General features: G+C 31.0%; 3 protein-coding genes across 4 annotated transcripts in view; 2 read left to right on the top strand and 1 right to left on the bottom strand.

The window, feature by feature from the left end:
- Nucleotides 1-9,489, top strand: part of LOC123299296 (oxysterol-binding protein-related protein 9) — a 32,277-nt gene extending 22,788 nt beyond the window's left edge. The window contains exons 9-14 of the mRNA XM_044881653.1: nt 6,173-6,381; nt 7,130-7,322; nt 7,499-7,821; nt 7,943-8,337; nt 8,809-9,036; nt 9,388-9,489. Of these exons, the coding sequence (XP_044737588.1) occupies nt 6,173-6,381; nt 7,130-7,322; nt 7,499-7,821; nt 7,943-8,337; nt 8,809-9,036; nt 9,388-9,459 (1,420 nt within the window). The 3' untranslated portion in view covers nt 9,460-9,489. The remainder of the gene's footprint in view (nt 1-6,172; nt 6,382-7,129; nt 7,323-7,498; nt 7,822-7,942; nt 8,338-8,808; nt 9,037-9,387) is intronic.
- Nucleotides 9,490-11,665: 2,176 nt separating this feature from the next.
- Nucleotides 11,666-17,768, bottom strand: LOC123299324 (dnaJ homolog subfamily B member 14). Its single transcript, XM_044881688.1, has 8 exons — nt 17,596-17,768; nt 17,221-17,372; nt 17,014-17,141; nt 15,771-15,930; nt 15,125-15,387; nt 13,218-13,333; nt 12,696-12,859; nt 11,666-11,820 (listed from the first exon to the last, which is right to left on the bottom strand). Exons 2-8 carry the CDS (start codon nt 17,354-17,356, stop codon nt 11,702-11,704), a joined length of 1,086 nt encoding a protein of 361 aa, XP_044737623.1. The 5' UTR covers nt 17,357-17,372; nt 17,596-17,768; the 3' UTR covers nt 11,666-11,701.
- Nucleotides 17,769-19,135: 1,367 nt separating this feature from the next.
- On the top strand, nt 19,136-25,071 carry LOC123299303 (apoptosis-inducing factor 1, mitochondrial). Of its 2 annotated transcripts, none has more exons than XM_044881659.1 (8): nt 19,136-19,563; nt 19,628-19,726; nt 19,788-19,888; nt 19,961-20,042; nt 21,074-21,338; nt 22,179-22,543; nt 23,551-23,888; nt 24,453-25,071. In XM_044881659.1, exons 1-8 carry the CDS (start codon nt 19,473-19,475, stop codon nt 25,026-25,028), a joined length of 1,917 nt encoding a protein of 638 aa, XP_044737594.1. In that variant the 5' UTR covers nt 19,136-19,472; the 3' UTR covers nt 25,029-25,071. The 2 variants fall into 2 exon arrangements, with proteins under 2 accessions (XP_044737594.1, XP_044737595.1); XM_044881660.1 differs by having other exon boundaries at nt 19,628-19,722; nt 19,790-19,888.
- Nucleotides 25,072-25,675: the final 604 nt, after the last annotated feature.

The following is a 25,675-nucleotide window of genomic DNA, read 5'->3' on the forward strand; positions in this document are numbered from 1 at the left end:
CACTTATTGTTAGTATAAATGGTGGATACATACATTATAGATGTTACCGTCAGATTGTAATTTCTGTTAAATTGTAAACAGTCTATCAACAATCATTCCAATCTGTATTAAATTAACTTATTGATCTCTCTATATAACTGGATAGAGGATCTCATGCATTAAAATTGATCAAATTTGAAGTGTAAACTAGCGCCTCCAAATGAGTGAATATAACTTAAAAAAATACAATGGGGTAAGCGCATATTTAACAAATTTATACTTCGTAGTAAATCGTAACAAATTTATACTTCGTACAATGTTTTTTTTAGTTTCCAGCTAATTTTTCTGGGTGCTGGGAATGCTTTAATATTAAAAACTTAAAATTATTTTACGCTAATGCGATCAGTGACTTAACCCAACACATTCAGCTCAGTTAAGTTAATATATAGGTTAGATTAACACGAGTTGGGATGGTTTTTTGTACCTGAGGATAATTTTATAATTTTACTAGACGGTTTACAAGCTAGCGGAAATTAAATCTAACGGTGGACATATATATATTATATATAGATTTACTTCTATTAATTTCCTGCTAGCAAGATATTGATTTCGCTCCGAAAATTTCATATTATCTTTATACTTTTATATTACAATTATTTATTTTTGTCTAAGGTTAAATTTTTCTATTCAATTTTTGCCTAATTTTGATGAGGGCCAAGTTCCTAGTTTCTACTATTTCTTTTCAATAAAGAACCCAACTTTTAGGTTACTCTGAAGATCAAAACCAAATTCAAAATGTTTTAAATATCACCCCCCCCCCCTTTTCTCACCCAAAATTATTATATCAATGGTAATATTTCAAACATATACAGGTCATATCCAAGTATATACAGAATATTTAAACAATTAATCTATTAGTTGTCAACTTTTGCTTAGTTATTAATTAGTATGTTTCAAATTGTAGATCTATGTTTAGAAATTTATTAGAAATCTTTAAACTTATCATAATAAAGTTATTGGTTTGATCTATAAATGTCATATTTACACGGCTGGTTACTCTGTTGCAAAAGAACAAAAAAAACAAACAAACACATGCGCAATGCATTTCTTGCGCACTCTCAGCACAATATTGTTTACAATATAAAAAAAATAATAAATTTTTTGTTCTTCATAATATTCGCAAGTTGATCTAGTTTTGTTGATACTATGATTTTTTATCCTTTTTTATAGCAGTGAATTAAAAATAATTGTACATAAAGATATAATGAGTTTCTTTTTATTCTCACAAGTGATTTGTTTTAATAAAGGCCATATTTATATATGTACGTTTATAGAGACAGTACCAGTACCGTGCTTACTTTCAAAACAAACCCCCTATGGCCCCCGAACAGTTATTAAATATTTTATTATATTAATTTTTAACGTGTAGTATTTTTTTTAATCTTATATGCCATGATATTACTATGTATATTATGATCTTGATAAGAAAACTTGAACCATTACAAGCTTCTATTTTATTTAGTTTCACCTGTCTGTCTGTAATCAAATCTTGCAAGTCTCTGTCTAGCGCCTGCTCTATAAATAACAGAAGAAATTTGCTGCGTAATTCTTTCTGTGGGTAATTTTTTTATGAAGGCTGGCGTCTTGCTTTTTTGGGAACTTCTCCAGTACTCAAGTTCATATTTTCTATGCAGAATTGAATTTTCTTTTGAGAATAATTCTCGCACATCACAAAACGACTCAAATTCGATAAAAATTATTTTTTAGTGTCTAAACATACTCGTAAGTGTCGTCTTGCGTTACCGTATCTTAGACTGTATTAAAAATATCTTTTATTTTGTTCTGAGTAGTATCATGATACAATTAGCTCAAGTATGTTCTTGCGTAAATACACTCTCTCACTCTTGATTAATCACTCTCGCGCTCTTTTCACCATCCTCCACCATATTGGTTGAAGTTGTTTATTTACGTCTTTTAGTACGCATTTTTCTTTTCTGAATTGGTTAGATTTTCTCAAAACGCGTTCGTATCACGAATATTACTTTGTCTAATTGTAATATGCGTATTGCTACCTCAGTTATCTCGGTTGTTAGTTTGAGCCTCTATTAGTAGTTTCTATTTTTAGGCAACCACCATCAATATGATTTCATCGACAAAACTGTTTAGCTTAGAGTCCTCAAGTACCTTTATTTTCAAGAGATCGTCAATGTCTAAAGAATTTATGTTTCTGTAATTTTATGTTCTGTATTCACCTAACTATTAATTTGATTCATCAAAAACTAACCAGATAGTGTGTTAAAATTTTATGAGTTAGTTAGATTCATAGATTAGTTAGATAGATTTTATGCAGTTAGATTCATTTTCCACTGATTTATAGTGTACACCAGATGGATGCGCGAAACATTTTAATGATGACACATTTTTGTTAAAACATTACTCGGTGCTCTCTGTTAAACATAGCGACTGTAATGTCAATGAGTTTGAGTTTAGTTTAATATTTTACTTTGAGGGGGTTAGTTTTTTTATGTTGAATTTTTCATATTTTATTGCTACACTACTGGATCTCTACTAGTGTGGTGGTTATTGCATTGTTTATAATATTGTGTGTATATGTTAGGAATCAGAAGTCAGAACGTGGATTCATCATAAGTTCCTATACCGTGGATATCTATTGTTGTTTTTAAATATCAGTGGCAGTGGCATATATTTTACAAAAATATAATTGTGTTCAATTGAAATATTTTTAAAATTTAATTGTGTGTTTAAATTGTTAAGTTTGGTGGTGGTTTTTATGTTTAAGTTTATTAACAAAATAACCGGGTAATTTGGTTTGTTTATTTTTTTTCCCACATTTGTTAATTGTTAGGCTCGATTTACACTAAGAACTCTTTTTGTAATGTTTAAATGAAACGGTACAATCATAGAACAATAAATTATTTTTATCCTCAAAATCGAAATAAAAAACATATCATGATTTATATTTACGTTTTGAGATGTTCTACAATAATGTAAGACATTTACAAAAAAAAATTTGTGTGTATATGTGTGTGTTGTCAAATTTTTTGGCGTAAAATAAATAATTGCCAAATAAATATTGATCATTTATAATTTTTTGTACTTCTAGTAGATTTTCAATTAAATTAGTGCGAAAGAAAGGAGAGTTAAAAGAGTGGAGAATTTTTTTCGAAATTTTTCAAAAGACCAACCCGGACACAATACATTGATTTTTTGTTACGGTTAAAATTTTTTGAAAACTATGGATTAAGGTAGTTTTGATCACGCAGATCAAAAGTTCTTATGGATTCAACCCTCAAAAACCCTTCCCTTCCGAGCCAAGACTCTTCAAAGGTTATGCCTACATAAGATATTTCTTTTTGGTTTCTTATGGACTCAATCCTTAGAATCACTTCCTTTCTGAGCTACAGCCCTTCAAAGGTTATGCTTACTACGGATTGAGGTAGTTTTAATCATGCTGATTAAAATGTCTTATGGACTCAATCCTCAAAATCCCTTCCCTTCTGAGTAATCCCCTATGAAAAAATCAGATTTTTAATATGTATAAAATTTTATTTGTAGTTTAAAGCCTCAACAGCATACCGCAAAAATTTGGGCCTAATTGCATTTAAGTGCTTGAAAAAAACCACCCAAAAATAAAGATTTTCTGTTTCTATACATGCTAGAAAGATGGGATTTTAAACAACCGATTTCCCATAACGCAAAACCGCCGAAAAATTAAAAAAAATAGTTTTTCAAATTTTCCGGCGGGTTGCCTTGTGCAAAATGAAATTTTTCGGACTTTTCTGTTAATTTGACTTTATTTCGAGTCAATCGGTGAAAATCCTATCTTTCTAGCATGTATAGAACAGAAAATCGTTAATGTTGGTACGTTTTTCGCGCGTTCTTTTTACAATTAACAATCACGCACTTAAAATGCAATAAGCCCCAAATTTTTTTTGGTATGTTATTGTATAAGATTTACACTACAAATAACAATTTTGTTTCTATTAAAAAAATTTTGGGGTAAAAGTGACTAAAATACTGCAAATTTGCAGTGTACTGTCCGATCACCTAAAATGTAAACAAAAATTGCTATTTTTAAACAGGTCAAAATTTGTTTGAACAGTTGTAACTCCGGCTTTAGAAAATTCGCGTGGATTTAATATTAGTATATATGGTGACTTGTGACACAGTTAAACTTAACGTTTTGCATGTTTCGATAATGCAAATGGGTAATCAATATTTTTGTTGTGTTATAATAATTAAAAACAAGGAAATGCTGAATTTGCACTGCTATTGTTTTATTTTTCAACGTACCTTGAAAACAATAGATAAGAGATTTTAAATAAACTAGCAGCCAAACCCGGCGTTGCTCGGGTTAAAATACATCGCATGTTTAATGGTATAAATAATATTTAGAGTTCCATTTTAAGGATCCAGGGTCTTATTCTATTCTATTAGCTTCTATTGTCCTTTTTCTTGTTAAAAAATCGTTTAATTTAGTAAAATTTATATCCAGACAGAATATTTTAATATAAATAACTTACTTTTAACAATAAAACCCTTGAAAAAACACTAAACTTGGTTGAAATTAAAAGATTTAAATTTCGGAAGATGGCCCAGAAAGTTGGTGTACGGTTCTGGCTTGATAATTCAACTTTCTCGATCATTCCAGAAATTTGTTCTGAAAATTTCCGAAAGTTCACATGAGTAAGAAAAGGATAGATATATATTTTTTTTCCACCCATGATAAACTAATCATATCTTCAATTTTTTGAAAGCTGTCACTTTGCTAATGGAAATATATATAAAAAACATTCCCCCAAAAAGGATACGATCGATTCCTTAATATATCTACCCTTAAAAAATCTGTATTTATTTTTAAACCAAATGTCAATTTTAATTATATTTTATCGAGTTGTATATTCTGTACTGTACCTATAGTGCAGTCGCTAGAGGAAAAAACCATGTTGAAACCTGTGAAAATGAGAAATTAAAAATTGAAATTTTTATATGAAGTAATTTTATATTTTCGGCATGTTTTTTTCACAATTTTTCATTTACCGTTGTGTTGATAATTAGTACCTGAATAACCGAGCTTTGCTCATTATATATTTTAAATGAAACCTAGCCAGATGGATTTTTCGTCCCAAATACTCCCTGCATACTAATCCTGTAACAACGCCATCTACTGAAACCTATCTTCAATGTTTCAGTGTCGGTAAAGCAGTTAGTTGCTCCCAATTTAAATAATGTGTTAAATTTATAATATGCGTACTTTACGCTTCATCTAAGAAAATTCGCTAAAACTGCGCAACTTTAGGAAAAGAAACTTGAAGTCATAAAGCAAATTATCTATTCATTTCAGTAACTGGCAGATCGAATTTCCCTTTCAAAGTTTGATCTAAAAATGTCATTTGATTTTATTACTTTTTACAATTTTGATTTGTTGTTTTTCCAAATTATGTTTTTCATTCGGGAAACTGTCAAAAAATATTGATGGCAAATCTCAACACTCTAAAAAAATGAAATTTAATAATCGACAAAAACAATCAGTTAATAATGTCTCCAGAATAAAGATAAATTTTAGAGCAACAGTTGCATCATTTAAAAAGAGGTATATGCTTAATTCACAAATTTTGAAATCAGATCAACATCCATCATTGAAGCAAAATAGAATAAAAAGTTTTTGTTGACTGGCAACCATTTTTTTAATAAAAATGTCAAATTAACTTTATTTTTCTTTGGATTAATTTTTTTTTTTACTAATTTTGATTCAGAGAAGGTTTAATCAAAACATTGTGAATAATTCCTTTTAGACAATTATCTGGAAGTCCTAAGGCATCAAATGTATGATTTTACCCGTGGACATCCTTGTATATATTTGCGGTATGCATCAGTAAAGCTATTATTTAGAAAGATAGTTTGAATTTTGACATTTTTTTTCACTTTTTAAGATCGACATTTATAACTCGTTTCGTATCTTTCTGCTCAACAGAACAGGGGTTGATGTTTAAAATCAATCGATATTTTACGCTTTCGTAAAGTTTTTTATCGCCCGATTTTTAAATCTTGTTGGAAAATTTAAAAGAAAACAATTTTTTATAATTATAAAATCTATTATAAATTTAATTATGTTTTTATGAGTGGAATTTATATATAAATTAATTATGGTAATTTCCTTTTAATTTTACAGAGGAGTACGAGTTTTCTCAAATGAAAGTGAAACAACAGCAACATCCACAGACAATAGTACTAATGAAAAAGTGGAAATACATAATTCTGTTAGTGACACACTTTCTGAAAGTAATAATTTAAGTAATGAAAATTTACGTAAAGTTTCGACAGCGGTTAGTGAACGAACATCATTACCATTGAACGATGATGGTTCTATTAATTATGATGGTAAGTAAAACTCTAACAAATTTTCATCCTTTTCTTACATAAAATTTTTCATCTCCTAAAAAAGGGAATATGTAATTACAAAATATCGTTTCTATTTGCTCTGGGAAATAAATTTGAATGAAACTTTTTATACCGTGTTTATAGGATCCCAAGAAACATTGAGTCAACTTATCCTAGTCAGAAAAGGGCATAGGGCCCCAGCGGGGGGCATATGAACCCTTATTTTTTGGAAATTTTGGCTTAAAATTGTTATCTAGTAGGTAATTTTAGTCATCTAATACGAAGCCGATGTCCGATTACACGGAGTTTGCCCATCTTTCGAAAATCGCATCATTTTTGACCAAGAATTTCATTTTTTTGGCACAAAAACTAAATTAAGTATTTCTCGTCCAAACTGTGCTCTTGGAGGTATTTTTGGTTGCTGATTACGAATCCAAGATTAACACGAATTCTGTCACATCTTCTGAAAATCGTGTCATTTTTGGCAAAGAATTTAATTTTTTTGGCACAAAAACGACAAAGTAAATGTTTAAAAAAATGACGCGATGTTCGCTGCGATAGATGCGAAAAAAGTGTATTTTATAGTCTTTTTATAAAATCGGATGCGCATACAAAATATTAGTAAATTATTCTTTTTAATTAAAAAAAATGTCCTTAACAATATTTTCAGTCCTGGAAATCCATTAAATATTCATTATTTTTACTTTCCAAATTCGCATGATTTAAAATATAACTTTTTTGTTTAAAGCTTTGTATGACGAAGACATTGAGGAAGACTCTTCATTAATGGAAGCACATGGTTCAGTAATAACACATTTAATATCTCAGATCAAAATTGGTATGGACCTAACGAAAGTTGTATTACCAACATTTATATTAGAACGACGATCATTACTAGAAATGTATGCTGACTATTTTGCACATCCAGATTTATTTGTAAGGTTTGTAAAAACATAAATATTATCTGTTAGATCAAAAGACTATCGTCGCATTCTTAACAGTTGTCAGTCATGGCCGGATTAATCATGTTGGAGGCTCTAAGCTTTTTCTATCTTTTGTTTTTGAGTGTATATACGTCATTAATATTTTAAAATAATAATTTTTTTTCTCCGGATAGTATTGCTGATCAAAAAGATCCAAAAAGTCGTATGGTACAAGTTGTTAAATGGTATATGGCCTCATATCACGCTGGTCGTAAAAGTTCTGTTGCCAAGAAACCATACAATCCAATTTTAGGTGAAGTATTTAAATGTTGGTGGGATTTACCGCATGATAGTCAAGAAAATTTATCATCTTCATTAAATAATTCGACCATTACGACATCGACTAGTGACCAGAATGTTGATACGTCACCGTCGTTGGTAACAGATGGACCTGTCCCGTGGGGTACACGAGATCAACTTACATTTGCTGCTGAACAAGTATCACATCATCCGCCAAGTAAGAAATTTTCCATTAGATAATATGTAACATTCCCTCTTTGGATAATTTCTGCGCACGGCCCTGATATCTAAGATAATTTTTTCACCCGGTATAATATAATTTTTTTGTTTGTTTCTAGTATCAGCGTTTTATGCCGAACATTATAACAAACGTATAAGTTTTTGTGCGCATGTATATACAAAATCAAAATTCTTAGGTTTATCTGTATGTGTATATAATATTGGAATAGGTAAAATTACGTTATTAGATTATAATGAAGAATATACGGTCACATTTCCAAATGGCTACGGTCGATCAATATTAACGGTACCATGGATTGAGTTAGGTGGTCAAGTAAAAATTGAATGTCCACAAACAAATTATCACGCGGATGTTGAATTCTTAACGAAACCATTCTATTCAAATAAAAAACATCGTATTACAGCGGACGTATATTCAGCAAATGATAAAATACCATTTTTAAAAGTATCCGGTGAATGGAATGGTGTTATGGAAGCCAAATGGAATGATGGTGTTAGTATATTTTTATTTATTATTTAGGATTAGCTGATTAGCTACAACTAAACCAGGATAATCTGGACTTATATGCGATTATGATTAACCTGAGCCATGTAATCTAACAGTCAAATTTTTATTCGGTGTTAGTTTTCTTTAGATCATTACCTCATTTTTGAAATTTCATTGAATTTTTTCCCCATGATTGAAGTAATAATAATAATACATAAGAGGGATATCGCAAATGGGTGCCTAGCACCTAGACCATGGAGTCCTCTATGTCCTTCTTGAGAACAACAACCTTTGCCACTCGAAGGCAAGACTGTTCTGGGTAAGAGTTGCTATTTTAAGCAGATGAAGCTATTGGATTCTGACGGGGCCAGAAGTCACACTCTAACTCCAAAGTGGTCCAGTAATTTGACTGTGTTATTCAGCGACAGACGGTTGTTTTAGCAAATAATAATTTCAAAAATTTTAATATTTTTTTAGCGAACAGAACCATTTATTGATGTAAATAAATTAAAAGTTGTAAAGAAAAAGGTGAAACCAATCAGTCAACAAGAAGATAATGAATCACGACGATTATGGAAAGATGTAACCGCTGGTTTACGGTTTAATAATATTGAACAAGCTACACAAGCTAAAAGTGATTTAGAACAGAAACAAAGAAATGAAGCGAAAGAACGTTTACGAACAAATGACAAATGGGAAACAAAAGTAAATATTTTTTATATTTAAATATTATGTAATAATTCTGATGATATCATGATCATCATTTGCACCCATTTCTCTCTTTTCTGTTGCCTTATTGCCTGATGAACGTTAGCTTTTTCACGATGCTGTTATTATTAGTTCCTATTATATAATACACCTATTACAGTTTTGGTACCTTTATATATTTTACGGCATTTGCTTCGCCAAGATGTCAGTGCCACGAGTAAAAAAAATGTAAACCATTCTCGTTGCAATCAGCTGATTATTTCAATGATTAAAGAGGCAGCCTCAAAGTACAAAGACCTTGCATTGAATCTTTTTAAAGTTCTGCTAAAATATAAATTTCTTTTTCAGTTATTCCAACCTGAAGGTGAACTTTGGAACTACACAACACCCTTATCAGATCGTATCGAGAATCAATTATAACGCAGATTATCATTAAATTAAATTATTATTCAAAAAAATAATTGCGTTAGTTAAAAAAAATAAAAAACAATAATTTCTCTTACACAATCCACACAAAAATATATGGGTTACATAACATATATAATTATTTGACACACTGTGGACTACCAAACCTACCAAAATAATAAATATTATGTATTTGTAAAACAAACATAAAATAAATGATCAAACGATTGAAGTTTGGTACTTAAAAAAATAATAATAAATATGATGCTGCAAGTTCTATTTAATTACCTTTTAAATAATCTTATTATTATATTAATTAATTATTTAATTAAATATTAAAAAATAATAATGTTATACCAATATTTGAAAATATAATTAAAATGTGTTTTGTTCATATTTTTTAAAAACCACCTCCATTTGCAATTCTTTTTTTTTTTTAATTTTATTATTTTTTAAAAAACTATTATTTAGGTATTGATTATTGTTTGTGATGTAAAGGAACAATGTTAAATTCAAATTTTCGGAAGACGACTGGGCCGTTCTGAAAAAAAAAAGATTTTGACCTTATTATTTCAGTTTTTGTCGATTTTGATCCAGAAGGAATAGTTTTACATCAAAGATAGTGGATGGAATTTTTAAAATAAATTAAATTTGCAGCAATTTTAGACCAGAACGGTTTTTATAGCACTCATAGTTTCAGAGATACAATTTTTCAAAATTTGGCCAATTTTTCAAGTTGCACGATTAGCCTCTAGACTGAAAGGGATCACTTCGGAGTCCCCTAAGACCCAAAGAAAGTCAACTAAGAGGAAGGGAGAGGGTTTCTAAGGAAATACTAGATCTTCAAAACTGAACTAAAGTATTGGTAATCTGTATGTAAGTTGGGTTAATGTTAAAGCAGAGTCCTTTGGTGTAAACTTCCTAGCTCTTACTCTTTCTTTTTTATGACAAAATATCATGGATTTTGGCGGAATTGAAACAATTTCAATTTAAAGATTGGTTCAAATTTTTTTAAAACTTTAGACAACTACCTAATATAATATCTAGAAAATGATAGCGATTCTAAGACTGAATAAGAATTTTGCATAAATTATACTTCTCTATAGAAATTTATCTTTTGGAACGTCACCTTACGTTAAATAATAATTATTGGGATTTCGTAACAAAAAAAATTACCAATAAAATTTTTAAAAACTTTTATTCATAAAATTCTTGTTTTATTTTTGATCCGTAAATAATAAACTTTTGTACTACTATAACAAAGCCATTATTGAATATTTTATTATGTATGAAAACGAGATATGATCATTTTTGTAAGCGGTAATCGTACTGCACTGAAACTGCATTTCCATTTTACTCGATTCCTGGCAAAAATACAACACAATTTGTAAGGTTCTCAGGTTTAGAGAATTTTACGTTTTTTAGGGCATGTTTAATCACCTCTTACAAAATCGCTCATAATTGGACAACGAAAAATCGTATGGCTATGAAATGTACATAAAATTAAAACGGAAAAATAAGACTCATGAAAATCATAATAGTTTTCATTAACAGGGTGTGACATGTGCTGTGCGTCATGATAAACATAGAACTTTCTACCTTTTAAAAATGGATGATCTTGAATTTCTGATGGATTTCGAATCTTAGAATAAATTGGAGTAACGCGACAATTTATTTTTGCTCATAATATTTAATAATACATGAAATTTATAAAATTAAAAAACCCGACCTTTCCCAGGTTTTCTTGGAACATAGATAATAATATTCTCGATCAAGTCACCTTTCAAATAAAAAATCAAAATCAATGAATCCTTTTAAAAGTTACGATGCCGCAAAAATAGACACGATCAAACTGATAATACTCTTTTCGCGCCAAGGGTTGAAACGGCTGAACCGATTTTGATAAAACATGTCTAAGAAAACCATCTCTAGGATTAAAAATTATAGATTACACATTCTAGTCGCCATTAGTGATTTTTAGCTGCCTCACAAATTTTTAATGATTTATGAATGAAATCAGACATTTTTTTATTTTGATAACAATAACAAACAATAAAATGATAACAATTAATAATAATTATAAATAATACACCGTTATTTATATATATATAAATATATATAAACAAATAATATAAATAATAGGTAAAATTTACAAGCTATTTAATTATTTATTTAGTGAGTTTTAAAATTAATATTTTTTTTAAATAATTAATTACTGATTGATTGTTTTTATTTAATTATTTTAATTTGTAATTAATTAACGATGATGAGGTCGTAGTTCATTTAAAGTAGCACATGATGGTGTTGCTATCGATTGCGCCTTTTTGAATAGTTCTTCATCACCGAAATTTCGTGCTTTCCATATCATCGTCTCACCTATTAACAAAGGAAAAAGTTTTTAGAATTCGGATATAGAAACCTAACTATAGGTTTTGTCTTTCCCATAGCAAGAATGGCTACGAGAAGTCCATCTTGATTGATTACTGGGACTTTGCACAGAGTCGCATGCCAAAAGGTGTGTAACCACAGATAGGCCATTCGACTGTACTTACATAATCGTAGAACATAGTTAAAAAGGGTGGTGGGACTCTTGACAGGACACTGTCGATTGAACTACCTTCTTCATAACATGGTAATCTCTGATGATCCCAGGGCCTGAATGTAGGACGACCAAACCTCTCTTCGGTTTGGGTTCGAAACCTTGGAGAGAAGTTGTGGGATTTTTGCGTGGCGTCTGGTCTCGACAGAATCCAATAGCTTCAACTGCTTAAAATAGCATCTATTAATTGGAGAAGTCTCGCTTTCGGGTGACAGGTTGTTCTTAAGGATTGCACAGAGAACCATGTGGTCTAGGTGTTAAGGACCCATTTGCGGTACACTTCAAACAGCAAGCTGTTCCTGAATGATGATATCTTAAGATGGAGGGAGGAACGCACTCGTTGTTCTACTAGACAGACATGGACGGAGTACAATCGTAGGCGTTCCGCATATCTTATATCGCTTCAAAGACCTCTATAAGCAAAATTGTTGGGGCTATTACAGGACACTAGTTAGGCAGCAGGCACGCTGAATAACTGGGCCTACCAATGCATCATGATTTTTGCAGGAGCAGCCACAGTGAAGAGAAGGAAACGGTATCTCATATTCTCTGACACTATCCACAGTCAAAGGTCTAAATATATCTCACCCCAGGACAGCTCCTCTAACCTAATTATTAAGAGAAATATTTGCTATGCAACTGAAATACTTACGATAATTTCGCTCTCGATGACAAGCATGTCGTAAATTTGTTATAAATTCCTCTTCAATTGTAGCTTCTAAACGTTTCAATGAACCTTGATATTCATTATGAAATGTTTCCTTCACATAATATGGTATATGTAAATGTTCCGTATGCCTTTGGACTATGAATTTTCTAAAAATGACAACAAAATTATAAACATAAATTTGATTAGAATGGAAGGTATTTCTATCTATTTTTTAAGGTATTTCTATCTAACGACAGGAGGCCAAAAATAGGTTATTTCAGACCACCTGAACTCTGAAGATAAAATTAAACGAATCAATAATTGGTTACGTTCTATAACTCTACGATAAGGAAATACTGACTTCTGATTGATTCGATCGATTGAAAGCGCGTGTTTGACGCGTCAATAGAGTAAAACTTTTATTCGAATTTTACCAGAATTCGTCACCGATATTAATTTAAAATTAAATATGCAATTCCATGCGTACAGCGTAAAAATATGAGAAGAATAAGATAATGTTCTTACTGAGTGGCATGAAGACTGTAGACTGGATCCGAAATAAATAAACTAGACATCATACTTAAAATAATTAATATTAATATTGGTAACATTTGTACAAAAGCTGTGTAACCATTTTGTTGCTGAAATTTAAAAAATAAATTGTATTGAGACCATGAACAAAAAAAAAATACAAACTCTTTTCTTTAAGCTAACTTAGTTTTTTTTCGCCTAATACTAAAGTCATTGTCGTGAAGACAACTTTTCAAGAACTGTAGGAAAATTCAAAATAAATAAAATCGCTATCAATTTCCAGCAATAATTTTTTTTAATCGATTAACAGAAAGTGAAATGCATAGTTGTAATTGAATTTATTTTTTCTACAGACGATCCATGATACAAATACACAAGGTATATCATTGTTGCCTCTCCCAAACGCCCCATTCATTTTAGTCTGTCATTCTCATAGCCAAATTTTTCGTAATTAAGCCCATCTGGATTGCTGAGACTTCGCACAAGAGACTTAAAAAAGATGAAGTTTTTGAGTTTGTTCCGTGTTATCCGAGTTTTCGCTTATACTAGGTACCTCCTCCCCACATTAACTTGGATAAACGAGGTTCTACTCTATTTGTATCATTCACAGTCTTAAGTTTACGACAGTACTTGAAATTTAACGTTAAGCATTCTTAGACAAGACTCAAAATGTAGACTATGTTAAAGTGCTCATCAGATCAAATCGAAGCTAAACAAAAACTATTCCCAATAACAATCCACCAGTTCCTAAGATCCGTAGATGTACTGGATACAGAAAGATCATATCCATTTCTCTCGATTTTTGTCAGTTCAAAATGTCAACTCCCCGACTTTAATCAATTCACATACTCTAACCAATTATAGCGACCATTTTCAATACATTTAGATACCTTTACAGTTTCTTTAAAAAGTTTTCGATTTATAGAATTGGCATGCATTAAATTCACACGAGATAATATTTACTTTACTGAAAGTTTCTTCAGAATAAATGACGAACGCGAATAAGGTAGTGACCCATTTTGGACCGAAAGATTTGACCCGAATAATTGCAGTAAATGTTTATCAAAAAGTTGAGAGAACATACTAGTTTTCCTTCAAAGTGTAAATAATGCTCTCAGAGGCGAATTAACAAATTTTTCATCTGTAGGCAGTTTCAAAAATTCAATAACACTTTTTCTATTAGTTCTTTATTTCTTAGAACCTGTAAAATCGCATTGGTTGTTCGGGGTAGTTCTCCGGTTCGAACTATCGTAGATGGATAAATTCATCAACAAAACACTTTTCTAAATCACCAGAATACTTCGTTACTAACATACTTGTTCTATTTCGAATTTATTCAGTGTTTAAACTGGTCAAATTTCTTAAAAACGAAAATTTACTGGAAAAATTGCTGTAAAATTCTCGTCTCTTTTGAAATTCAACCACAAGTCTGTCTCTAATTTATAAAGATTCATCTGCTGTGAGCTTTTTCTTCCGTATTCTTTTTGTGCCTACTTTGCCTTATTGATAATCCGCCTCTGAGTGCTCTAGGAAGGAGAAAGTACACACAAAACATAAGGCACAATCCTTAAGGATAAGGCTTAAAATTTTGTTAAAAAATACATTTAACGGTTTATAAATATTTCATTTATTAAATTTTCTTATTTTAATTAAAATCACAGAATTTTTCTATATAATTTTACAAATAAAAAAATATCACGTGACATTTTAACAATCCAAAATGACAGTCATCATGCCATTACCTATGATTGGATAGCTTAATTGATCTGATGGCCATCGTTAACCTAGGTTTAGAACGTTACGATGAAGAGAGAGGAGGATTACCACACATATCCACGTCTTAATAACATCGCTTGAATATATAGACAAATAATTAAAAAGAATATTTTAAAATAATTTACTTCATGACGTGATTGTGATGTGTTTGTTTCACCAGATCGTGCCCATCGTCCACCACGACGTACGTAAACATTTTGTTGTGGAAAACCACCACCAAAGAACATGTTAAATAATTCTTCGGCGGTGATATCAGCCTCGAAGCCACGACTATAATGTTGACTAGCGGATTGAGAGGATGCACGATTTGGCATGTTGCTTGCTTCACTACCAAATAGATCATATTGTTTACGTTTTTCTGGATCTGTTAGAACGGCTACAGCATTTCCTATTTTAAACAACAATTTACGAAAAAAAAAAATGTTAATTCAGTTAGAAAGGTGACGATAAATCGATGTAAAAATACATTTTACACGATTATTTTTTATAGAATTTGTTTGATAAATCATTTCGTATGTTACATCGAGCTGGATGCAAGTGTACATTTACAAGAAGTAATGTGTATAAGAAAGATACAATTATATGTTTGCTTGTGTATGTTTTTACTGTAGCTTACCTCAGTCGCAGTTTGCTTTGAGTTGTGTGACTGACTAATGCATTTGGTCTCTGAACAGTAGTAGATAGTTCAGTATGCTTTGATAAGCACGCATAAAAGCAAATATATAATAGTATCTTTCTTATACATAAACGTGTTGTATATTTAATATTTACCTATAGCTTTAAAAGCTTCTGCCGCACCAGGCGCTTTATTTTTATCCGGATGTAACTGTAATGCTAATTTTTTATAAGATTTTTTTATAACTGAATCAGTTGCATCCTTGGTCACTTCTAAAATTTCATAGTAGTCTTTACAACTCTTAATTCGTTTTACCTAAAAACAAAATTTTATTATACCATGTATATATGAAATATATCATAGTATATTAAGTTTAGTTCCAAGTTTGTAACACTTAAAAATATTAATACTATAAACAAAATTTTGGTATAGGTTTTCATTAAATCATCTAATTAGTCCATTTTCGCGTCTGTCTGTCAACAAGATAACTCAAAAACGAAAAAAGATATAAAGCTGAAATTTTCCTAGCGTGCCCAGGACGTAAAAAGTGAGATCGAGTTCGTAAATATGCAACATAGGTTAACTGGGTCAACCCCTTAGAAAAAATTCGGGAAAAAATTTTTGTTTCCGATTTCGATAAAACTCTATATATAAGATAATTTTGATCCAAAAAATACCAAAATCGGGTTAATGTGTCAATTGGATGTATAGCTTTTGAGAAAATCACTCGCTGTGTCCAATTTTGAATTATATCCCAAAAGCCACGCATCCAAACATTAAATAAACCCGATTTTTGATTTTTTTTTTTTGGGTTAAAATTGTCTTGTACAATGAATTTTATCGATAACGGAGGCTATATCGATAACGAAAGTTGTTGCGGCTATCACAGGACACTGGCTGGGCGGCAAGCATGCTGAACGCTTAGGCCTAGCAGTGTATCACGACTACTGCAGGAACTGTCACAGTGGTGACGAGGAGGAGACAATGTCTCATCTTCTCTGTCACTACCCAGCTCTTGTCATGACTTACTTGAGCCAGCCTCTCTTTGACGACCTCTCCGACCTAAAGTCAGTCGACGTCAAAGCCCTCCTGCTGTTCTTAAACAGCTCCAAATGGTTCATGGAGTAGTACCCTATGATCTAAGTGTGTCCCGCCCCAGGACAGCCACTCTAACCTAACCTAACCTAATCTAAGGGGTACAAAGTCAGGTTTATATATTGATTAGATGTGCAGTTTCTGAAAAGATCGCTCTTCGTGTCCAATTTTTTGATTTTATTTCGAAAACCTATACAAATTAGAATGTATTTCCTTCGATACATGTTTCACCATTTTATTATTTTCAGATAAAGAATCTACTTTCAGAAATGAATAGAAACGAATATATTGTTAAAAACTTACAGCTTCTAATTGATCAGGTGTAAATTCCACTGGTGTTGATTCCGCTTTAGCCGCTGCAGGTTGTCGTCGACGAACTTGTGGACTTTCTTTTGCATGATCTTTCATGCTAGATATCTTAATTAATAATTCTAAACAATAAACACTCTCATTAGCTTAAAAATGCATCTTTCTCCCTTCCTCAACAATAAAAAACTAAAGTATACTAACCTTTAGCTTTAGTAGATGGATAAAGTCGTTCAGCTTTATGTAAAAATTTTTCAGCTTTTTCACGATTCCCGAATTTTATATTTATTTCAGCGATTTCAATACAACGATCAGCCTCGTCTTTGTTACTTTCAAGCATTTTGACAGGCTTTTTGCTAAGAAAAAAAAAATTTTTTTACTACCAAGGAAATTTTTACTATTTCATTTATAAATTATGCAAGGTCATTAATCATATTTAATTAATTAATGTGTTTCAAATGCATTAATTAACGAGTATTTTAGCTCTAATAAAAACTAAATGTAATTATTTTATGAATATTGTAGGGGGATTAAAGATTAATTTTAATTTAATTAAATAATATGTATATTTTTACTTACAATTACACAATAATTTTAAAAGCTAAATTTTATATTTTTTATTTTATATTATGGCATAAAAATGGAAAATATTTCAAAATATGCATTTATAGGAAAAAAACCCAGTCTAATTTTATATGATGTTGTCAAAAATAGTAATTAATTTTTACAAAATGTTTTAATGAACAGGAATGCGACTCAAAATTGATAATTTCATTTACATTTATGACGTCTGAGCACCTGATAAATATATGTCAAGAAAGAATTAAAATACACGTACATTGGACTGTGTATAAAATCTTAACTTTATTTATTCTTAGGGCTGTGTCACCCAAGTTTGTGGTGCATGGATATAGGAATATTTTAAAAGGGATGGAGTATAACCGAATGGGGTGAATCTCACTCAGGGGGAAGAGGCATGGTATCATTGTGCCTACTTTCTATTGGCTGTTAACTAGGTGCATGCTGAAAGTATGCTCAAAGCGTTCTTTAAGTGTTTTTGATTCGTTTGTAAGCATGGAAACATGTTTGACATATGGTTGACGTGTGTGGACAACATAAATAAATAATCTTGTATTCAAAAGAAAAGTAAAATTTGTAAAGAAAAATAAATACGTGAAGTATTTATGGTTGTTTTAAAACAATTTTTTCAACGATATAAGTCACCTAAACGTAACAATATTCTATTCAATTTAGTGAATATTCAATCTTCAATCCTAGTGTTACAACTATTATAAGTTAACTAATGAAATTCAAAAGAAGGCTTCAGAATGTCTCGAAAATACGTCGATAAATTTTCAATACTAAATTTCAACGTACATTATAGAATTTTTAAAACATGAAATTAATGTAAAAATTTATTTGGGGAAATTATTACTTATTTATGTATTGAATTATGTTCCCGTGAACCTAATCTTTAATTTAAATAAATGTTATTTTTATTATTTTACGAATTATTTACGATATATTCTTTAGGTAATTAGTCGGTCAGAGGAATATTAAAGGTATATTCCTTCATCCAAGGGTAATTAGTTAAAAATATTATATTTGTAATTAATTTTTAAATTATGTATTTAAAAAAAAAAATACATTTTTTTCTTTAAGGTAAAAGATTTTAATTTAAATAGAAAGATTTTTTGCTCGGACCAATCTACAACACACGCAGAATTCGATATCCCATTTAAAATTTCCCGCAGTTGAGAGTGCGAACAACCGCAGCCAATCAAAAGCAGGCATATTGCTTGAGTCAATCTAAAACCATGGATATAGAAATATTAAAATCTAAAACACACGAAATATTATCGTTCTATTTGAATTTCCCGCAAATGAGAATCGCAGCCAATCAAAAGTAGGCACATTGCTCCCCCCTGAGTGATACACCCCCCTCGTCTAAAGTAGGACTTTATACTACATCCCTACTCTAATTACTAGAGATCCGTGGTGTTCGAATAGCGCCACCTTTTTTTCCTTATTATTAATTATTAAAAAAACTGATAAGCAAACTTAGGGTATTTTCCCACAATTGGCGCTGTTGTATTTAACGATTGGTATTCATGATAGAAACATGAATACTGTACACCAACACCTATCAAATTCTTTTTTAACTTGTCAATCCTAACCTAAAATAGCATGTTATGCCGGATCAAGTATATCAAGGGAAGCAACACAATTTTTTTGGATTGTAAATGGACTATAGATCAAAATGTATGAAATGGTCTTAAATTAGGAATTAAAAAATCACAATCCAATACCGTCTTTTAGTAATAACATCTTCGTAAGGGATAAATTTACAGTGAATGATATTTGAATTCTTTATTAAACCCCCCATCAAACATAACCTCATTTTATCAGCAACATTAATTCATAGCGATTAATAACTTATTTATTATTATACAAAAATGTATAAGATCCCAAAGATATTACAAACGCCACAAACAAATAATTTTTTAAGAACTTACATGATTAAACGATCAATTGTAAATAATGAAGGTAAAATTTTTGTTAAAAAATTTGTGTGTAAAATGTTTTTTTAAAGATTCGAAATTTTTTCTAGGCCAAATACGTAAGACATCAGTAACTCCAAAAAATTTAGAATTCACCACACCAGTTTTATATAAATCTTGGAATTATCCACAATATATTAGAACGGTAAGTGCCGTTTTTTTTTTGTGTCACAATTTTCGAATAAATCTAATAAAAATGTTTGTGATTTTAGTTTAGTACAAATAAAGAAAAAACAAGCACAGAAAATGAGATACCGTTTCGAAATAAGCTTTTGTATGGGTTTGTGGTTTTAACGACTTCAGTTGCAGGCGTAAGTATTCGAGAACGATTAAATTGGTTAAGTTTTGTTGTTTTTTAATGTTCTTTCATAATTTTTTTTCAGTTGTATGTCTACTACACAAAATTTATTAAAAGTGATGAGAAAAAATCTCCGGAATTAGTTGAAAATATTTCAACAGAACCAAGTAAGTTAATAATAACGAAATAATATTCAAAAAAATAAAAACGTACCGATTCCGTTAAATAGAAACTGGAAAACAAAATTTCAGGGGTATACACAGCGACTATAGTAGGTTAGGTTAGAGTGGCTGTCCTGGAGTGGGACACACTTAGACCATAGGGTCGGTTGTGATATCGTAAATGGGTTGGCCCATCCCCGGCCACTACTCCATGAACCATTTGGAGCTGTTTAAGAACAGCGAGAGGACTTTGACGTCGACTGACCTTAGGTCGGAGAGGTCGTCAAAGAGAGGCTGGCTCAAGTAAGTCCATCTCCTCATGACAAAAGCTGGGCAGTGACAGAGAAGATGAGACATTGTCTCCTCCTCGTCATCACTGTGACAGCTCCTGCATTAGTCGTGATACACTGCCAGGCCTAAGCGTTCAGCATGCTTGCCGCCCAGTCAGTGTCGTGTGATAGCCGCAACAACTTTGCGAACAGAGGCCCTTGGAAGTGATATGAGAACTTCGGAACGCCTGCGATTGTACTCAGGCCATATCTGTCTTGTAGTACCACAAGTACGTTCTTCCCTCCATCTAAGATTGGCCTTTTTCAGAATATCCTCTTTCAGGAGTAACTTGCAGTTCGCAAATAGAACTCCCGGGTTTTTATTGATGCTTGTGTCCGGCAGCATTGTGCCATTTCTGGCAAGCTCGTCGGCTTCACAATTTCTTGGAATGTCCCTTGAGCCAGCCTCTCTTTGACGACCTCTCCGACCTAAAGTCAGTTGACGTCAAAGTCCTCCTGTTGTTCTTAAACAGCTCCAAATGGTTCATGGAGTAGTGGCCGGGGATGGGCCAACCCATTTACGGTATCACAACGGACCCTATGATCTAAGTGTGTCCCACCCCAGGACAGCCACTCTAACCTAACCTAACCTACTATTTGACGTCGAAAATCCATCTTTCTTTTCCAAACACCTATCTAAGATACGCGCTCTATGACAGTCGGATAAAAACAGGACCGATAATTATATCTAAAAATTTTGTTATCTAGGTAAAAAAAGCATTCCAAGATATCCGCCAACTTCAGAAGATATACCAGATGACATACCATATTTATTAATAGGCGGTGGAACTGCAAGTTTTTCAGCATTTCGTGCAATAAAATCATTGGATCCAACTGCTAAAATACTTGTTATTAGTAATGAATCGAATTATCCATATATGCGACCACCACTTTCAAAAGAAATTTGGTATAATGAAGATCGTCAATTGATTAAAAAGTTAAAATTTAAACAATGGAATGGGTCGGAAAGAAGGTAAGACTAAAACATGAGTCAACATTTTTTTATTTTAAATCGAAGATTATATTTTTTAATTATTAGATTCTATAATTAATTGGGAATATTCATGAAATTTAAATTTGGTTCAAACATTTTTCTTCCGTAACTTTAATGACTGGACATTTCAACTAAAACATTATTTTAGTAATTAATATTTTTTTAATTACTTAAAATTAATTAATAAAAGTACAAATTCAGTGAGGGCATTTAAAAATTTTTAAAACGGAAATTCAAATTTGTATACGGACATGACATCATAGTACGGGCTTGTCAAATTTGTTGACATACTGTATGATATTAATTACTTACATTTTATATGGTATTTCATTAAATTATATTATTCTACGGCTTTTTATTAGAAAACTTAATAATAACGAGTGTAAATTCTGTGTTGTAAGTTCATTTTTTTAAAGTGTAAATTATACATTAAACTGTCATAAATTGACAGATCACGTACTTATACGTCATCAACAGAGAGCGCCAAAAAACTGCGTTTAAATATCTCAAAATTATAATGTATTTTAAATATTTGTTTACACTTAAATACAGCATTTTTAAACAGTATTTATATTTTTTACTTTGTTATAACGGTGTAAACAATGAATTAAAAATATACAAAAAATACATGAATATTCCCTATTATTTCGAAGAGTTACGATTATTAAAAATATATTTTTATGTATTCAAAAAAAGTTATTTGAAGTCTGACAACACTGAAATGTTTATGTTGACATTTTACGATCAGCAGATGCTTTTGGAATAAAAAATTCCTTGAATATTTTAAATAGAAAACTAAAATTGTATTATTTTTTTCAGTTTATTTTATGAACCAGAAGATTTCTACATGGATTGTAAAGATTTACCAAATGCAAGAAATGGTGGTGTATCGGTGGCTCGAGGTTATACAGTTAAAAAAATCGATTGTTTAAATAAAAAAGTATATTTAGATGATGGTAAAGAAATCACATATGGAAAATGTTTAATAGCAACCGGTGCTAAACCCAAAAACCTAAAAGTGTTTGAAAATGCTGGCGAAGATATACAGAAAAAAGTTACACTATTTCGTACAATTTATGATTTTGAAAATTTAGAGAATGTTTTAAGTAAGGATGTTAAGTCTGTTGTAGTCGTTGGTGGCGGATTCTTAGGTAGTGAAATTTCATGCGCTCTAGCACGTTATGGTAAGTTTTTTTTATTTATACAATTTTATACTGAAAATAGCTTTTATTCATTCACAAGTAACCTTGTCTACTGAGAGTACGCGGTAATTTGCCTCAAATTCGCTAGTACCCTCAAAGAGTAGTTTTTGACAATACCTTTTCAGGATGTTTCTAAAGTAGACTAAATTTCCTACAATATGAGACTACAATAGGAAATATTCATGTATTTTTTTTATATTTTTAATTCATTGTTTACACCGTTATAACAAAGTAAAAAATATAAATACTGTTTAAAAATGCTGCATTTAATTGTAAAAAAATATTTAAAATACATTATAATTTTGAGATATTTAAACGCAGTTTTTTGGCACTCTCTGGTGATCTGTCAATTGGTGACAGTTCAATGTATAATTTACACTTTAAAAAAATGAATTTACAACACAGAATTTACACTCGTTGTTATTAAGTTTTCTAATAAAAATCCGTAGAATAGTATAATTTAATGAAATACCATATAAAATGTAAGTAATTAATATCATACAGTATGTCAACAAATTTGACAAGCCCGTACTATGATGTCACGTCCGTATAAAAATTTGTATTTCCGTTTTAGAAATTTTTAAATGCCCTCACTGAATTTGTACTTTTATTAATTAATTTTAAGTAATTAAAAAGATATTAATTACTAAAATAATGGTTTAGTTGAAATGTCCAGTCATTAAAGTTACGGAAGAAAAATATTTGAATCAAATTTAAATTTCATGAATATTCCCTATTGTCTCTGTAGATCCAAGATAAAGCCTTTCAAAGCTTATCATTTTTTCGAACATCGCAATTTTTTTGCAATTTTCAGTCGTTCTGATTGAATTTTGACCCTGATTCTTAGATGAGTCCTCAAATTTAGATTATTCATTAGACTAACATCATAAACAAGTCTATAAAAAATCAGAACTATCAGATTTGACGCAAGCTTTGATGTATAAAGTTCAAAATGAAATTAATTGTATATATTTTTTTTTATTATTTAGGTAAAAATAAAATGTCAGTAAAACAAATATTCGCTGAAAATGGTAATATGGCAAAAGTATTACCAGGATATTTAAGTTTATGGACAACAGACAAAGTAAAATCAGAAGGAGTGGATGTTACACCAAGTGTTAAAATTACCAAAGTTGAAATGACACCAAGGCAACAAGTTGAATTAACATTAACATCGGGTGAAAAAATTAACGTTGATCATGTTATATTGGCTGTTGGTGTTGAACCAAACACAGATTTAGCAAATGTTTCAAATTTGGAGGTTGATCCTGAAGTGGGTGGATTTGTTGTGAATGCTGAATTAGAAGCAAGATCAAATTTATATGTAGTAAGTAGAAAATTATAATTTATCATCGTTGGGAAATCGAAAATCGACTGGCCAAACTGTGTAAAGCCACAACTAGGCCATTCGACAGTGCTCGGTTGAAACTCGCTGAGCACAGTTGAGAAAGGTGATGGGACTCTTGACAGGACACTATCGTTTAAACTATCACCTTCATAACATGGGGAATTTCGATGATTCCACTTGTAGGGCCTGTATGGAGGACGATGAAATCTCCATACATGTTATTTGTACTTGAAGAAACCTGCAGGGTGTCACGTTTATAATGCTTGGATTCATCAATCCTGGGACAAATTCTGGCGAAGAAACTGTGGACTTTGTGGTTAGTGTCTGGACTCGACAAAATCTTATAGCGTGATCTGCTTAAAATAGCATCTCTTACCCAGAAACATCTCGCCTTCGGTTGACTAAATTTTCTCAAGGAGGATCTCTTGGTCTAGGTACTAGGGATCCATTCGCGGGAACCATTTATGTATTATTATTATACCCATACTTGAATCATTCAAAATTTGCAGGCATCACCAGTAAAAATATTATTGTTTTTTACAGGCAGGAGATTGTGCATGTTTCTATGACACAAAATTAGGTCGACGACGAATTGAACATCACGATCATGCTGTTGTTTCTGGTAGATTAGCTGGTGAAAACATGACCGGTGCACGTAAACCCTACACCCATCAATCAATGTTCTGGTCGGATTTGGGACCAGATATCGGATACGAAGCAATTGGAATTGTTGATTCAAGATTACCAACCGTTGCAGTTTTTGCAAAACCCTCACATCTTAGGAATAATCAATTAGCGAAATTAGCTTCCGATCAACAAAACTCTATTAATGTAGACATTGAAAGTCCGGCAGTGCCATCCACGATTGAGGAAAACAAGGTGTCAACAGAAGCATCATCAGCAACAACAACTCTTAGTGATGTGAAACTTACAACTTCCGGCGGCGATGAGTTTAGTAAAGGATTAATATTTTATTTAAGAGACAATATTGTTGTTGGTATTGTGTTATGGAACTTATTTAATCGAATGTCGATTGCACGACAAGTGATTAATGAACATCGAAGCTTCGATGATTTAAGTGAGGTTGCAAAGTTGTTTAATATTTACGAAGAGCCATAATTTTATGTTTTTCTCGTTCATAAACTTGTTATTTTTTTGTGAACTTCGTTGTTTTTTTTCTCTCATTTTTACGTTACAGCACAAAAAAGTTGTTCATGAGAGTAAGTGAACTAGACATGTTATGGTACCAGATGCAATAACGGGTTTGTAGTATTAATTTTGTATTTCTCGCAAGAAAATTGATTTTCTCGACTAATACCGTTTGGATATTGGTGAAAATAGAAAATTTATGAGATCCTAAGAATTGTTACTCGAAAGGTTTCAATTCTTTTTGGTTAGAACTATTAACATTTCGAAAGTTGTTATTTTATATTTTTAAAATAAAAATAAGTTTTGAAATTAAATTAAAAAAAAGAAAATGTTTGTAATTTAGGTTAATTTCCCAAATTTTACCGGCCAAAATACTTAAATAATGCCACTATTCAAATAATCCACAAAATGTTTAATAAAGACAATCAATTGAGAATACACACAAAGAAATTTAACGAATTTTAATGACATGCAAACGAATTTTGAAAGACGTATTGTTTATTTATATTGTTTCCCCAACAACCATTTAAATGGATAAATTATTATTATCAAAACTAATAGATGGCCCTACACGAATATAACGTGTAGAGCCACCTGAAGAAAGGCACCTTCAGAGA

The sequence above is a fragment of the Chrysoperla carnea genome, chromosome 4 (genome assembly GCF_905475395.1).
Source record: "Chrysoperla carnea chromosome 4, inChrCarn1.1, whole genome shotgun sequence".
Classification (NCBI taxonomy): domain Eukaryota; kingdom Metazoa; phylum Arthropoda; class Insecta; order Neuroptera; family Chrysopidae; genus Chrysoperla; species Chrysoperla carnea.